Source organism: Motacilla alba, chromosome 1 (genome assembly GCF_015832195.1).
Source record: "Motacilla alba alba isolate MOTALB_02 chromosome 1, Motacilla_alba_V1.0_pri, whole genome shotgun sequence".
In the NCBI taxonomy this organism is placed as follows: Eukaryota; Metazoa; Chordata; class Aves; order Passeriformes; family Motacillidae; genus Motacilla; species Motacilla alba.
This window is the reverse complement of record NC_052016.1, coordinates 9,839,047-9,853,067: the sequence shown is the minus strand read 5'-3', so window position 1 is coordinate 9,853,067 and position 14,021 is coordinate 9,839,047. Positions and strand designations below refer to the sequence as shown.

The 14,021-nt window shown below is 48.7% G+C and overlaps 1 protein-coding gene across 5 annotated transcripts in view; it reads right to left on the bottom strand.

Annotated features, from left to right (window-relative positions):
- Nucleotides 1-1,127: 1,127 nt before the first annotated feature.
- GDPD5 (glycerophosphodiester phosphodiesterase domain containing 5) overlaps nucleotides 1,128-14,021 on the bottom strand; it is a 102,424-nt gene continuing 89,530 nt past the window's right edge. For 4 of the 5 annotated variants that reach the window (XM_038130777.1, XM_038130760.1, XM_038130788.1 and 1 more), the window contains exons 10-17: nucleotides 13,859-14,009; nucleotides 13,241-13,459; nucleotides 12,448-12,605; nucleotides 10,532-10,679; nucleotides 9,539-9,621; nucleotides 8,341-8,355; nucleotides 4,986-5,098; nucleotides 1,128-3,311 (exon numbers count right to left, since the gene is read on the bottom strand). In XM_038130777.1, the coding sequence (XP_037986705.1) occupies nucleotides 3,205-3,311; nucleotides 4,986-5,098; nucleotides 8,341-8,355; nucleotides 9,539-9,621; nucleotides 10,532-10,679; nucleotides 12,448-12,605; nucleotides 13,241-13,459; nucleotides 13,859-14,009 (994 nt within the window). In that variant the 3' untranslated portion in view covers nucleotides 1,128-3,204. The remainder of the gene's footprint in view (nucleotides 3,312-4,985; nucleotides 5,099-8,340; nucleotides 8,356-9,538; nucleotides 9,622-10,531; nucleotides 10,680-12,447; nucleotides 12,606-13,240; nucleotides 13,460-13,858; nucleotides 14,010-14,021) is intronic. The other variant, XM_038130769.1, reaches the window with a different exon arrangement.

Genomic DNA, 14,021 nt, shown 5'->3' with positions numbered 1-14,021 from the left:
GCAGTTTACAGGTTATAAAGAAAATTGTCATCTGATTGTGGGGTGAACACAGGTTTGCAAATATAAGCGATATGAGCAGATGCGTTGTCCTCGTTTATCTCTGCAAGATGTAGCTGGAAACTTTTCAAGTTATCACTTGTAAGGGGGCAGGTCAGCGACAGCTTTGTGTGCTGGCACATTTTCCTTGTCGGGTTTTTAGCTGGAAACGATTTGGTTTAGCTTGAGACTCTGCGATCCCGGGAATATTTTGTTAGTTGTAAGGGAAGTGCCCAGCACAGCGGAGTGTTTGGATTTGTCTTTTAGAAGCTTTTCCATGGGAAGAGCTGCTGGAAGTTGAAGGTTCGACATCGAAAAAGGCGCAATTCCCGTTCTGCACGGCGGGAGCATCCCTCCGGGAATGGGGCCGGGGGGTCAGGGCCGGTCTTGCCGCTGTCTGCTGGGCGGGGTGCGGGTCTCGAACCCTCGGGATGGGGATCGGGACCGGGATCACGGCCGGGAGCGGGAGGGGCCCCGCGGGCGCCCTCTGGCGGACACAGCGCGGCGGTGCAGAGCAGGGCCCTCCGGTGGGCAGCGGGGGAACGGCAGCGCCACGGGGGCTTCAATAAATAGTATTCTTATTATTATTATTAGTAGTAGTAGTAGTAGTATTATTAGTATTATCATCATCATCATCATTTATTGTTATTACTACTACCATTTATTCACTCATGTTCATGTTGAGCCTCTCGCTGAACCCAAGAGACTAAGGAATTTCTTGCCAAGGGCTCCAACTGAACCCATCCCAAAGCCCCCTAAATAATTTGGAGGGTTTTTCCCCCCAGCTTAGGCAGGGAATTCTTTTTGAGGAAAAAAACCCTGAATTAAAAGATACAGGGTATGAGGGGAAGAGAGGGGTTCTGTGTTAAATTAAATAAGCACTGGGAAAAGTAAATCCCTGGAACATCTCATACTCTCTCCCAGCCTGGTTTTTGTGTGATTTGCTCTTGATTCCAACTGCTTCCAGGGGATTTTCAACCTTTGGGGTTAAAATGAGCTGCTGAGCACGACAGAAAATAATGGGAAAATTCTCTGGATGGGGCAGTGAGAGCCTCTGTGTAGTGCCATAACACAAAACAATGACAGACTGGCAGGGGAATACTGACAGTTTATTTCACAGAGCATTGCAGAGTTAATTTTGATCTAGCTCTAGTTTCATCAAAAAAGTATCATCCTCTGCTTTTTTTCCAAAAAAAAAAAAAAAGGTAGCAAATATTCAGGACAATAACAGTCAGTGCATTATGCATGAAATTTGGGTCTTGTTAAAAAAAAAAAAGTTAATTGTGAAAACAACTCTTTGTTGGTTTGCTTTTATCACTTCCAAGGTTTTAAGCACTTAACCTTTCAATAAAGTCATCTCCAAGGATAGAAACAGAACATGCAGGTGATCACCAACTGATGCTGAGGTTTAACAACATCTCTCACTTGGCAATGACAATCCACCAGGAATGGTTCAATACAGCACCACATCAAAGGGAGAAGAAACCTAGTTCTCAAAATACCTTCAAATCCACCAAAATCTTGCAGTTCAGCAGAACAAGACACGCTGCATTTCATGGACTTGAGAGTACCATGGAGAAGGACAGTATTTGGGGAAGGTAAGAGGAGGGGCTTATTCCACTTACACTCATAAAAACCTGGGGGAGATGCAATTGATTTTGGGTGGTTCTTTTTTAAAGCATCAAAATTCACATTGTCATTATCAACATTTTTTTTTCACATTGTAAATCAGCCACTTTTGCCCCCAACTCTTAGACACTAAGCCCAAACTTCAGGGCTTCAAAATGCCACTAGATTTCAACTTAAAAGGACAGAGCAGTTCCAAAACAAGAAGAAACTGCTCAGGGCTGTTTCTCTCGTGGCTTTGGGTGTGGAATAGGATGTATATCAGCATCCCCAAGACTGCCTTCTCCTCTATTTTTTTTTTTTTTTTACCTTTTTTTTTTTTTAATTTTAACCTCTGGTCTAAGATTTTGGGTTAAAGCTTTTTGCATTGGAAACTTGCTGACGGGAGCCTCTGCCTTCAGAACCCATCAGCATCTGCTGCAAGACCATCACTCCTTTGGAGGACACGAATGTGCAGCTTTAAAGATCCTGCTTTTACAGCAAGGAGCAAAGGTCTCCTTGCAGGAATAAATTATATCCCGGGGCTTTCCAGACTATTTACAACTTCTTCACCCACGGGCATCTCCTCAGCCCAGAGAGGGGGAAGCTCCCACTGCACCACCACCTCCTCTTCCAGAAGGGAAGCAAGGAGTGACTGCAAAGGCCACTTGGAGTGGCAGGCACTTCAGCCAGATCCCAGCAGTGATGGTGCCCATGGCATTGCCTGTCACAAGCCACTGGGGGCTCCCAGCAGAGCCCAGCCTGGGGAGAAAAGAGGAAAAAAAAAGAAAAAAAACATAGAAATCAAGAACTACTGCCAGCAGAGACCAATCTACAGCCGATGCTCAGGATTTGCCTTCAAAACTCTGGCAGGACATTCCAAGAAGGCCATTCCCCATCGAGCATCCAGGCTTTGGGGAAGGAGGATGGGACAAGGAGCAGGTGCCCAAGTGACTGAGCCAGTGCAAGCCCTCCCCTGGCTCTGAACCTCAGCAGGGAAGAGCAGCGAGAATTCCTCTCCTAGGCAAGCTTCTCTTCTCCCAACAGCCTCCTGTTGCATCAGAGCTACAATTTCATTGCCCAGGAAAAGGGGAACAGGGGAAAAACGAAAGAAACCATAACAAAATCAACACTTCACAAGAACATCACAACATTCAGCTACACAGTCGCTGCACCAGGGTTAGGACTGGATTAGGGAAGGGGGGAGAAATGGGACACAGGTCCAACATGTTGCTCCCAAAACCCCCCAAGTGGACTCAGGCTCTCACATCAAGATTCAAAGAACTTCAGCCATAAGGTTGAGGATTTAATGAACACGGTATTTCCAGTCATGCCCTGGAAAAATTACACTCAAAAAAAAAAAAAAAGAAAAAGACAAAAAAATTCAGATTTCTACATATTTACAAAAAACAAGCCCCCCAGCCTCACAACCAGGGAGGTGGAGCAGCCAGTGGTGGGGAGTGGGAGCAGGTTTCTGCCCGAGCAGCAGTTCCTCAGAGGTCCCCACCCCAGGGGAGGGAGGCAGGAGAGCACGGCTCTCGCTGCGGGAGCGCGGCACAGCCCTCAGTTGATGCGCAGCTTGGTGTCCGTGGGCGTCACCATCTCGTTGGCAAAGCCGTTCTCGGAGCAGAAGGACAGCTCGTCCGTGCTCTCCACGCCGTTGTTGATCTCTGGGAAGGGCAGAGAAAGTAGGGAGGTCATCACAGGAGCTTCCCCCCTGGATGGGGAACTGAGGTGCTGAGCAATCCCAGTATGTGGCATCCCTCTGACCTGCTCTCATTTACAGACAGTTCTGAGCATGATCTGTCTCCAGCTTGGAGCTCAGCTCTACATTTCAGCCTTTCAAAATCCAGCCACCACCAGAGCAGAGCTGGATCCCCCCTGCCATCCCATCCCCCTACACCTGATGTCATTGTCACAGGCTGGGCAAGTCACCTGTGGGAGAGTGTGGGATTTGCAGGCAACCCCACAATGGAAGAGATGAGAATCTTGACTCTATGTTTCGGAAGGTTGATTTATTATATTATGATATTATATTAAAAATGTTATATTAAAACTATACTAAAAGAATAGAGAGAAAGATACAGACAGAAGGCTAGACAAGAATAGAAGAAGAATGAATAACAAAATCTTGTGATGGTTCAGAGTCTTGATACAGCTGGACTGGGACTGGTCATTGAGTAAAAACAATTCACATGAGACCAATCAAAGATTTACCTGTAGGTAAACCATCTCCAGACTATATTTTACAGCTATCAGATAGTTATTGTTTACGTTTCTTTTCTGAGGTTTCTCAGGAGAAAAAAAATCCTAGCAAAGGGATTTTCATAAAATAGGACAGTGACAGGAGAGTGGTACTTTGAACCTAATCCCTACCCATCCTGGAAAAGGACTGGCTCTCCTCCCATCTCTGGTTTCACTGGGAAAAACCTGCACCCACCAATGTTTTAATGGTGAAACATCCACCCTAAGCAGGAATAGTTCTTTCAGAGGCAGAAAACTTCAATCTACACCCCCCACCTCTAAGGGATTTTATGTCTAGGACGTGTTTGGGAAGCTTAATTCTGCTGTGCCAAGCTGCTTTCCTTGTCTGGGTTCCCTGGATTTATACCTGATTTTCACCACCTCTGGCTGGCATTTCACACAGTAAGCAATGTTGCCTTTTTGCTCTGTCTGTGCCCAGAGCACTAAACCCTGATCCCTGCTGGGCATCTCCAGACCCTAAATACAAAAAAAAAAGAAAACCCATAACAAAGCTCAGGGGGTGGGGGGATTATATTCACATTCCTTCAAAGGTGAGCTTTCCAGCTTCAAGCACCACATTTAACCTTTTAAAGCTAAACATTTCCATCTTTGTTCACAGTTCTGCTATCTTTCTTAGAGGTGGTGTGTTATGGACACAGTACCAATGTGTTCCAACAGAAATAAACTCTGGGAGGAGCACAAGGATATCAGGAATGCCACAACCTCTAATGCCACTGAATTCCAGGTCTCCCCCAACCTCATCACCATGTTTGTGGTCACATGTGCCATTATTAGTGGGTTTTTTGGCCTTTGCCAATAATGAGTGGAGAAGATGTGGGACAGTGTGAGATGGGATAACCTGGTAAGTCAAATGCAGCATTTCTGAGCTTATCAGTGCTGGGATGGGCCACAGAATCACAGAACAGTCTAGGCTGGAAAGGACCTTGAGGATCATCCCATTCCAACCCCATGAGCGCAGTGCAGCAAGGTCAGCCCAGTTGACTCCCTGACCCACAGCAGGAAAAGCCCCCTGAATCACGAGCAGCTCCTCCCTCAGTGGGGTGAGAGCTGAGGGAGGCACCCAGAAACCCCATCCCTACCTGAGAAGATCAGCTTCTCCTTCATGATCTTGACGTCCTGGCTGGAGCGGCGGACGGCCGCGCTGAGCATGATCTGCTCCGGGTTGTAGGTCCTGATGCTTCCCAGGCGCCACCTGCAAGACAGCAGCAGGATGTCAGGGACTGGCCTCTGCAGACACAGGAGCATCCTCAGTGCAAGAGGCCCTTGGCTCCCTTGCACAACCCCATGTGGTAGGAGGATGTTCAGAGATGAGTGACCTCAGGCATCTTTAAGCACCTTGAGCACCCTAATTCCACTCAGGAATTAGACCCATGGATTCACAAATTTCCACAAGGGCTGTAGCTGTCTCACAGCCCTCTCCAGTTGTGCAAAGGAGACAGAGTGTTGAAACTTTTAGAGGGAACAGAATAAGAGAACCAGCCAAGTAAAGAAACCACAAATTTTCCCTCACCAAGTGCCATGGTCAGGCTTATGGGAGAAGAGAGCTCAGAGACAACTTAAAGTTTCAAACCTGAGACACAGCAAGGAAATGGCCTCAGAATGTGACAGGGGAGGTTTAGATTTGGTATAGGAAATATTCCTTCCCCAAAAGGGCTCTCCAGCCCTGGCACAGCTGTCCAGGGCAGTGGCGGAGTGCCCATCTTTGGAGGGATTTAACAGCCATGTGGATGTGGCACCTGGGGGCACTGAGAGCAGCCCTGTGGCAGACCCCCATAGGAGGGGAAGGTGGGCTGCTGGAATAGGGGAAAACATGGCCTGGTGGGCTCAGCCAAGACAGCTGTTCCCAAAATCCAACCACAAGGGGATGATGTTTAGGCCAGGCTTTCATAGCCCACACCCCACTGAGCCATCAGCAAATCCCACTCTCCCTGCCAGAGGCAGGGATGCCCTAAAACTATTAGATAAAGAAACAGCAGGGATTTAGGGTGGCTTATGAGGTTTCTGATCTGCTGGCACCATCTAGTGGCTCACCCACACAAGAGAAGGTGACCAAAACAATCACCTCCTCTCCAATTTCTAACCCCCTAGCCAGCCCCAGGAGCAGAAGATTTGAGGAGCCCACAAATCTCCAGCCTGGGTCTATGGCATCAGCCTCACAAATCAACATCCACAAAGGAGGTCCTGCAATTTTTTTTCCCCAGGTAAATGTAGCTGGTGTCAGTTTTGTAGGGTTTCCACCCCCTTCCCAAGTCCCAGTGCTTGACACTGGGTGACCTGAATCAGGCTTTGACCAGGGTACAGATGAAGGCTACACAGAAAAGAAGGGGTGGGATGGCAACATGACACAACTCACAGACCCATGGACAGAAGCAATGCAGAGGAAGCACAAGGAGGCAAAAACATTGAAGTACAAACCATTTTTTTTTTTCTATCATCATCATCTAAACTGAGCCACTCTGACCTGGAAGAACATATTTTTTTGCCTAAGTATCCCCTGCAGATACCCCCTGCAGATAGGCAGATCCCACTAATGTGATTGCAAGATCTCACAGGATAAGACCCTCCTAAAACTCTAAATCAGGACCAAAACACATTGGTACAAGTATTCTCTTTGCCCACCACACCAGGATTTTCAGCATCAAGTCACTCTGTGGCCAAAAGTGACCTCTTACCCACAGACCCCAGCTATCCCAGGGAGGACACGGGTCACTCTGAGGCACAGAGAGCCCAGCCTCAAACATGGGCAGGGACCAAGGGCTTTTCTCCTCCTGCCAAGAGGAGCAAGCACTGCTCTGTGCTCTCCACCTCCCATGGTGGCTGTGGGCAGACCCAGGGTGGTGAAACACACACGAAGAGATGATGGCTCCTCTCACTGAGGTGCACTGCTCTGACTGAGTCAGGAGAGGGTCATCCCATCTCTCAGGGGTGCTTTGAAATACCCTCTCAGAAGGGCCACCAGAACATTTAACCAGGATGCACTCCAAACAACACCACGTGACACACTCTGTGCTGTGCTCAGAAGCCGCAGGGTCTCCAAAAAGCTGGTTGAATAGAAAAGAGCACCTCTCCTACCCCCTTGGACTCTGTTGTGATGGACCAGGTTTGGGACAGCAGCGTGCAAAAAGGCCAGAGAGACAGCAGGAAGGTCCTGTTCTGGGAGGCTGGCGTCAGAGCAGACCAGACGGACACGGGGTGGGAACAGACTAAAAAATACTGGGACAACAACACAGAGACAGCATACACCGGGTTAGGGCCACGGCCAGACCCGGGGGTCTGGGGAGGGGAGATGCTCAATGCCATGGAAAGGGGGTGGGAGAGGGGCAGATCGAGGAAAAAATGGGGTTGATCAGCACTGAGGTGGTAAGATGGAGCAAGCACAGAGCCAAGCCAGCTGCAGAGTCCCCCTCCTGTGCCTGCTCCTGCCTAAAGCCTGCCTAAAGCCTGCCTCCTCCTCATCCACGAACAAGGGGAGGCAAGAAAGGGAGACCACCCGACCTCCCTGCATCCACAGGAGGGCTCAGCCCGGCCCCGCAGCCAGGCCTTGTTTTGGCGAGATGCCACAAGGCCAGAACACCAAAGCACCTCACGGACACCTGCAGGGGCCAACCCCAACCCTGAGCAGTGAGTGGGGGCAACCAAATCCTCAGGAATGCAAGCCCATGGCACAGAGCAGGAGCAGTGGAGAAGGGAGCACGTGAAGAGCTCGGTCCGAGAGGGGAGGAGCGAAGGCTTTAGTGCAGACAGGTGCCAGCGCTTCCCTCCAAAGGGCTAGGAATGACCGGTGAGGGAAGGGCCAAAACGAGGAGAAATCTGGGGTTCTGACTGATGGCAATGCAAATCCAGCACCCCAGGCTCAGCTGCCTCCCCTGCTGCAGTGCTCTTTGTTTTCACACTGTATTTCCAGCTGCACAGTGGTGCAACTTGGGAAGTAGCGCAATTGATGAGCCAAACCTTCCCAGTTATCAGCCCCATTAATTCAGAGAAGTGCTACTTTATATAATTAAATAGATTCCATTATTTTCTTTGGGATGGAGGCTGGTCTCAAACTAAATACAGGAAGGAAGGGGATGTTTTGCATGGGATTATTTCCACAGAGAAAGCATGACATCCTCTGCGAATCTCCCCATTACAGTGTGCCCCGGGACCTCAGAACTGGGCTGTTTTAAAAGGCACTGACTTCAATCATGGTCACAGGTCAGATTGCCTTCAAAACACCCACTGGCTTCAGCATCAGACTTCCCTGGTGCTCATGACTATGGACTATGCAATGTTCAAACCCTCACAGTCCCCTCCTGAAGCCAGATGTTGGAAAGCATCAGAAAAGCTGCATCCTGCCCTGACCATCCGCAGTGAAGCCATAGCAGAGAGGGAGAAAGAAAGAGAGAAAGGAAGGTTGAATGAAAAAGAGAAAGAGGAGGAAAGCACCAGAATTACCTGATCATGTGATAGCTGTGAGATGCCAGAATGCAGCAGAGAGAGAGAGAGGAGGAACATGCACAACAGTCAGAGCAGTAAGAAATTAAACAAGGCAAAGAGGCAAAAAAAGGTTAGTTAGAAGTCATCACAGTTGTATTTCCCCTCTGGAGAGGCTGCCACGATCCTGTCACTGGGGCTGGAGCAGAAGAGCAGGAGCAGTCCCTACCATGGCTGAGGACAGAGAAGCCATGCAGAGGACAGAGCACAAGCACATCAAAGCAGTGCCTCTGCTCCCACCCACCCCCTCATCCTTGCATGAAGGAAGCAGCTCTGGTTTGCCCCAAAAAGGACTTGGGAGAAAAAAAACGAAACAACCAAACCAACCAACCAACCAAAAACACGCCAAAAAAACCAACCATGACACTGAAGGCCAAATGCCAAGCCCCACTCCCCAGAGCTGAATCACATCAGCAGGTGGTAGTTGGGCAATTCTGCTCTGATTTGGTTTTGACATATCCTCAACCCTGCTAGCAACTCTTTCATGTGGTGGAGAAACTGCAACATCAGGGAAAGGGGTCTGTCCTGCACAAGGCTCTTGGAAGAGCAAGCCCTTTGCTGCAGAAAAGTCCAACTTCTGGAGTAGAGCTTCTCCTTCTTCTAACTAAGCACCTGATTTGACTTGCAGAATCATGACATTTCCCATAGTAACTCCCTGCCTGTGGCAGGGGTGTTGGAATCTTAAATGATCTTTAAGGTCCCTTCCAACCCAAACCATTGCATGATATTTCATTCCATAATATTTCTACATCCAAACAGGAACAAACTGATTTAAGACAACTGTAACATGTTCTTATTGAACACTGTAGTGGTGGAATCTCAAAATCCCTCCCCTCTTCTTCCTTTAAAGCACTGTAATGTCTTTGTCAACATCCTTTTCCCTAAAGCATTTACAGTTTCTCTCCCACATATTTTAGGAGCAAAGGAATGCATCTGACACTACTAATTAATAATCTCTCATTCTTAAAAGATGCATCCAATTCTCCATCCCACCTTGGGAGTGGAATTATTGTTTGCAAGGATTTTTAAATTAATATTTCCCCTGCTATTGCAATCCAAGAACTGAGGCTCAGGGTACTCCTCTCTCCCACCTCCACCCAACAATCTGGACAAAAACACAGGTCACAAACACACAAGAGCAGAGCTGTAACAAACTTACTTCTGGAATATAAAAACTCCTACAATTACAAGAAATGAAATGAGATCAGACGTGATCCAGATTAGGTGGTACTCGTCTGGAGGCTGCAAGACACAAAACAGGAGCAGAACTTAAACATTTGGATTTGTGCAATCACAGGGAGACCATAAATGGCTGAAGTTACCACTGAGGAGCAAGAAAAGCACAGAGCTGCAGGGGTTAGGTATAAATCACAATATTTATGACCTTCCTAATGCCAGGCTGTCATCCAAAACTATCAGGGGAAACTGCAAACAGGAACAATTTGAAACTCTCCCTCCTTTTTGTGTGCTGACATTTTCTCAGAGCTCTCTGGGCTGAAAGCTTCCTATCTCAGTTGTACCTCAGGGTGAGGGCAAGATGCTGTTTGGCAATCCAAGTCTGGGGGAAAACAGGGAAATATATCCATGTAGGGTCCATTTTAAGTGCAGATGGGACCTTTTAGGCACAGCTTCATGCTGTAAATGCAATTTCTGTCCTTTCAGGCACGGGTAGGTCTGGTTCCAGTTGCCAGTCTAAGCGGTCATCACACCAGCTGAGCCACCATCACTGAGTCTCTGCTTATTGTCCAGCAATGGGGTAGCCAGAGGTAAATCCTCAATTTGGGATTCAGAACTGGCAAAAACCTCATTTTGCAACTTGGCCAAGACACAGAGGCCTGGTTTGCTGGTTCACCTGTCCACCTGTTTCTCCTGCAACTCTTAACAGCTGCTCAGCAGGTCTGCAAAGGTGCTCTTCCCTCAGAGGAGAACTGGAAAAATCATGTGGGGCAATGCAATCTTCAAGGATCCCACCCAAACTGATGGGATTGTGCAAGAGCAGCACCAATTCATTACCATCTCAGGGCTCAGCTGGACAGAGAGGGAAAACCTTCAAGGGCAGCCAAACCTCCCTGGAAAACCTCTCACCTCCACACCCACCCAGGCGCATTTCCTCCTGCCAGAGGCTCCCAGCCCCTCCCAGGGTGGTGCTTACCATGAGCCAGATGGGGAAAGGCACCTTGCGGAGGAGGTGGGAGCTGTCGGAGGTGACCGAGGGGACGCCAGCGCACCAGAGGATGGAGAACAGCCAGGGCTCATTCACCGTGTACAGGTTCACACTCAGGTTGGCCATGGTGTAGTCCCTGCCAGGGCACACACAGGGTGATATGCAGAACCCCACCAAACCTCATCTCTTGCCATCAGCCACAGCTAGGTTTATTTGGTGTGAATTGTGGGAAGTAAGAGTTTTTAACACAGTGCGGGTGCCTCGTGAGCAACCCAAGGGCACTGCAGGCCAATGGTTGGATCCTGATACCTTTCCTCACCTCTTGGCTGCTGTCTGGCACAGGCCACAGACCATCTCCGATGCTTCCCCAGGAATGATGGACATGGTATGTTTCTGGAACAACCATCTCATCTTGCTGAGGTGAAATTAGCATCTACCTCAGACACCTGTAGCATTTCGGGGGCAATCTGCTTAATTAAACACTGGCAGACCTGTCTCCAACATCACCTCCTACAACTTCCATGCCCTTGTTTTGGGGACAATTGCAGAGGTACAGCTTCCAGTCTCTTGAGGTCATTTTGCAAGCAGCTAAAACTGCCAGCCGGGGTCCAGGAGCTGCCAGCAGCAACCAAGCAATTAGCTGGTACCCAGATAATTCACATAAATTGCTCTATTTCCTCATCTATGAAGCAGAAGCATCAACAATCTCCCTCACACGGGCAGCACAGATTAATCCCTGCAATTTAACACTGGCAAAACACTTTGAGGTGGAAGGGCACACAGTGCAAGACATGGGCATCTCCCAGCTCTCAACAGGAACAAGGTGCTCCAAAGGGGTTCTCAAGGGCAGGGGTACTTCCAGCAATGTTGCATCCAGGTGCAGGATTTGGGGAGAATTGAGAGAACTGTGTTAAACCAGGGCTGCAGAAACATTTGGCTGGGCACCATAGGGTTCAAGAAACATTCAGGTGACAGCTCTTATTTTGGAGACCGCTCAGGTGGGGTTGACAAGAGATTGGGGCTGATAAACTGGGATAGATGAGTGAATGGGCATAGAGCCCTCTCCATGGGACAGAGCAAACAGAAGGAAAAATAAGCAGGGATTATCCTGCGGGTAAAGCACAACCTTGTTTTAAGGGTGAGGAGCTGAACTGCCTGCTGGCAGCCACAGAAGGACACAGCTGGATCACCCCAAACAGGGCCATGCTCTCAAACAGCTGCAGGCTCAACTCTTCCCTACTTCAGCTCTAACATGCAGCCAGACAGCTCCTTTGGAGATATTTCTCTTCTGCAAACCTGTTTAATTTAAATTTCAAAAACCAGAAAAGCCTTACTAGAAAAAAATCTACCCTCCCTGGGAAAGGGGGCAAAGCTGGGAGCTAAAACACCACAGAGTTCACACCCAGGCTCAGGCAGGACAGGAACCCCATGCTGTGCCAGGGTCATTACAGAGAAGAGCTAAATAAATGATACAGGACAGGATTTTCTCTTTCTACAAAGAGAAATTCCTGAAAGCATATCCATACTTTGGGCTAATCAAAATTCCGTGCTAGCAGCTCTGGAGCAGACAAACGGAAGCAAAGGGCAGCTGCTGATGAGGATGAAGCAGCACTCGGAGGGAACTCAGTGTGAAAGGCCTTCACTTTTTCCCAGAACTGTGAGCGCAATAAGAATCAGCCAATTCATACATTTGTATTTCAAAGAGGCTCATCATATCCTGAGACAGCATGTAGAGATGTCAGAGGCAGCTGTGCACTCCCAGAAACAGCCTGGATTCCGGCTGATGGGTAGGGAAAAGCTTGCGCAGCTCAAGCTTTCAAGAGCAAATCCATCTGGAAAGATGCCTCTGTGCAGCCAGACAGGCTGCCATGCTCAGGAAAGGATGCTGAGGGCTCTGACAGTACCTGACATCCTCGTTGGTGACCTTGGTGTAGCGCAGGTTGAGCTTCACGATGCCCTTCTCCCTCAGGCGCTCTGCATCCAGCTTCAGGCCAGAAGTCTGCTGGAAACCAGGAGCTACCTGCCTGACCAGCTGCCTCTCTCTGTCTGGCAGCCACATCACCTGTGGGGTGAGCAAGAAAGGGTACAGGGTATGGCAAATATGGTTCCCAAATCTGGCAACACTCCAGCCCAGAGCATGGAATTCCCTGAGCTCACACCATGATTCCAAAGCATGTCAAATCAACAGCTCGTGCTCAGCTGCAAGAGGTAAAGTGGGTCATGGAATCACAGAGTGGTTTGGGTAGAAAGGTACTTTTAAAGTCATCTCATTCCAACCCCCTGCCATTCCAGCCCCTTTCTCTAGCTCCAAGCCCCAAGCAGCCTGGTCTTAATAACTCCATGACACTCATCTACCAAAGCATCAGAGCAGCACAGAAGCAGCCACGTGCTTTTTCAATAGGGAACCAAAAACCTGAGGGAGAAATCCCACCTCACATCCCAACATCTACATTTTAACGATCCTTCTCTTGCTCTTCATCTCCATCTCTGTTGTGACCTTAGTGGGGGCTTAAAAAAAAAAGAGAGAGAACCAATTTCCTTATATCCAGAGAGAAAGAACCTCTCCTGAGCTGTACCAGGTGCTCCATTCCAACCTCTGTGCCCAGCACAACTTCCAGTGATGCCCCACTGGAGACACACATGGATTCATGGAAACCATAAGGATTTGGGAAATTTGCCTAAGCCCACAGAACTCACAGCCTGCTGCCGAATCCCCGATGCCAGGATGGTTTCCAGGGTGATGTTGATGTAAGTGCTGTAGTAGGGATGAGCTGCTGGCAGGTCCTGGAAGTTCAGGATGAGGGATGTGTTGTCCTTGATCACCTCCAGCATATCTTCCAGCTTGCAGACTGACTGGTTGGCAGCCTCCAAGTAGTCAGCCCTTGAGAGAGACCCTGCTGTCCAGAAAGGGTCATTCTGGAAGCAAAGCATATCCCAGGATTACTGCCACAAAGCCCAGATCCCATCAGTGCAAAGACTTTCTTTCTTTCTCTTTGTGGAGATGATTGTCCCAAAATAAAATTCAGAAAAAGGGGAACAGTGTATAACATGCTATTTTTTCTGTCTTTTTTATAATCACATAAAAAAGTGATTATAACTGGGTGTCTTGAAGTTCTTTGTGGTGTCAGCCAGGCTTGAGGCCCCTTTTTCCAGAAGAGGCATAGAAAGACAGCATGGCTTTAGACCAAGCCTAAGTTTAGGAGAGACAGAACTAAACATGGTCCATGCACACTTGGTCCAGCTGCACCATGCCACCAAGGAGATGGACCTATACCTTTCACCCTCAAAGAGGAGCTGTGATCCCATGGCACCCACCTGCAGGAACCACTCTCCAGCGTTGAGCTTTTCCAGGTCAGTCCAGTTGAACATGGAGCAGTGCTCGTAGGCCCGCTCTGGAAACACCTCCTCCACGTTGGTTGTTCTCCTGAGAGTCTTGTCATGCATCAGAAAGGGCACCCCATCATAGCTGCAAACACAG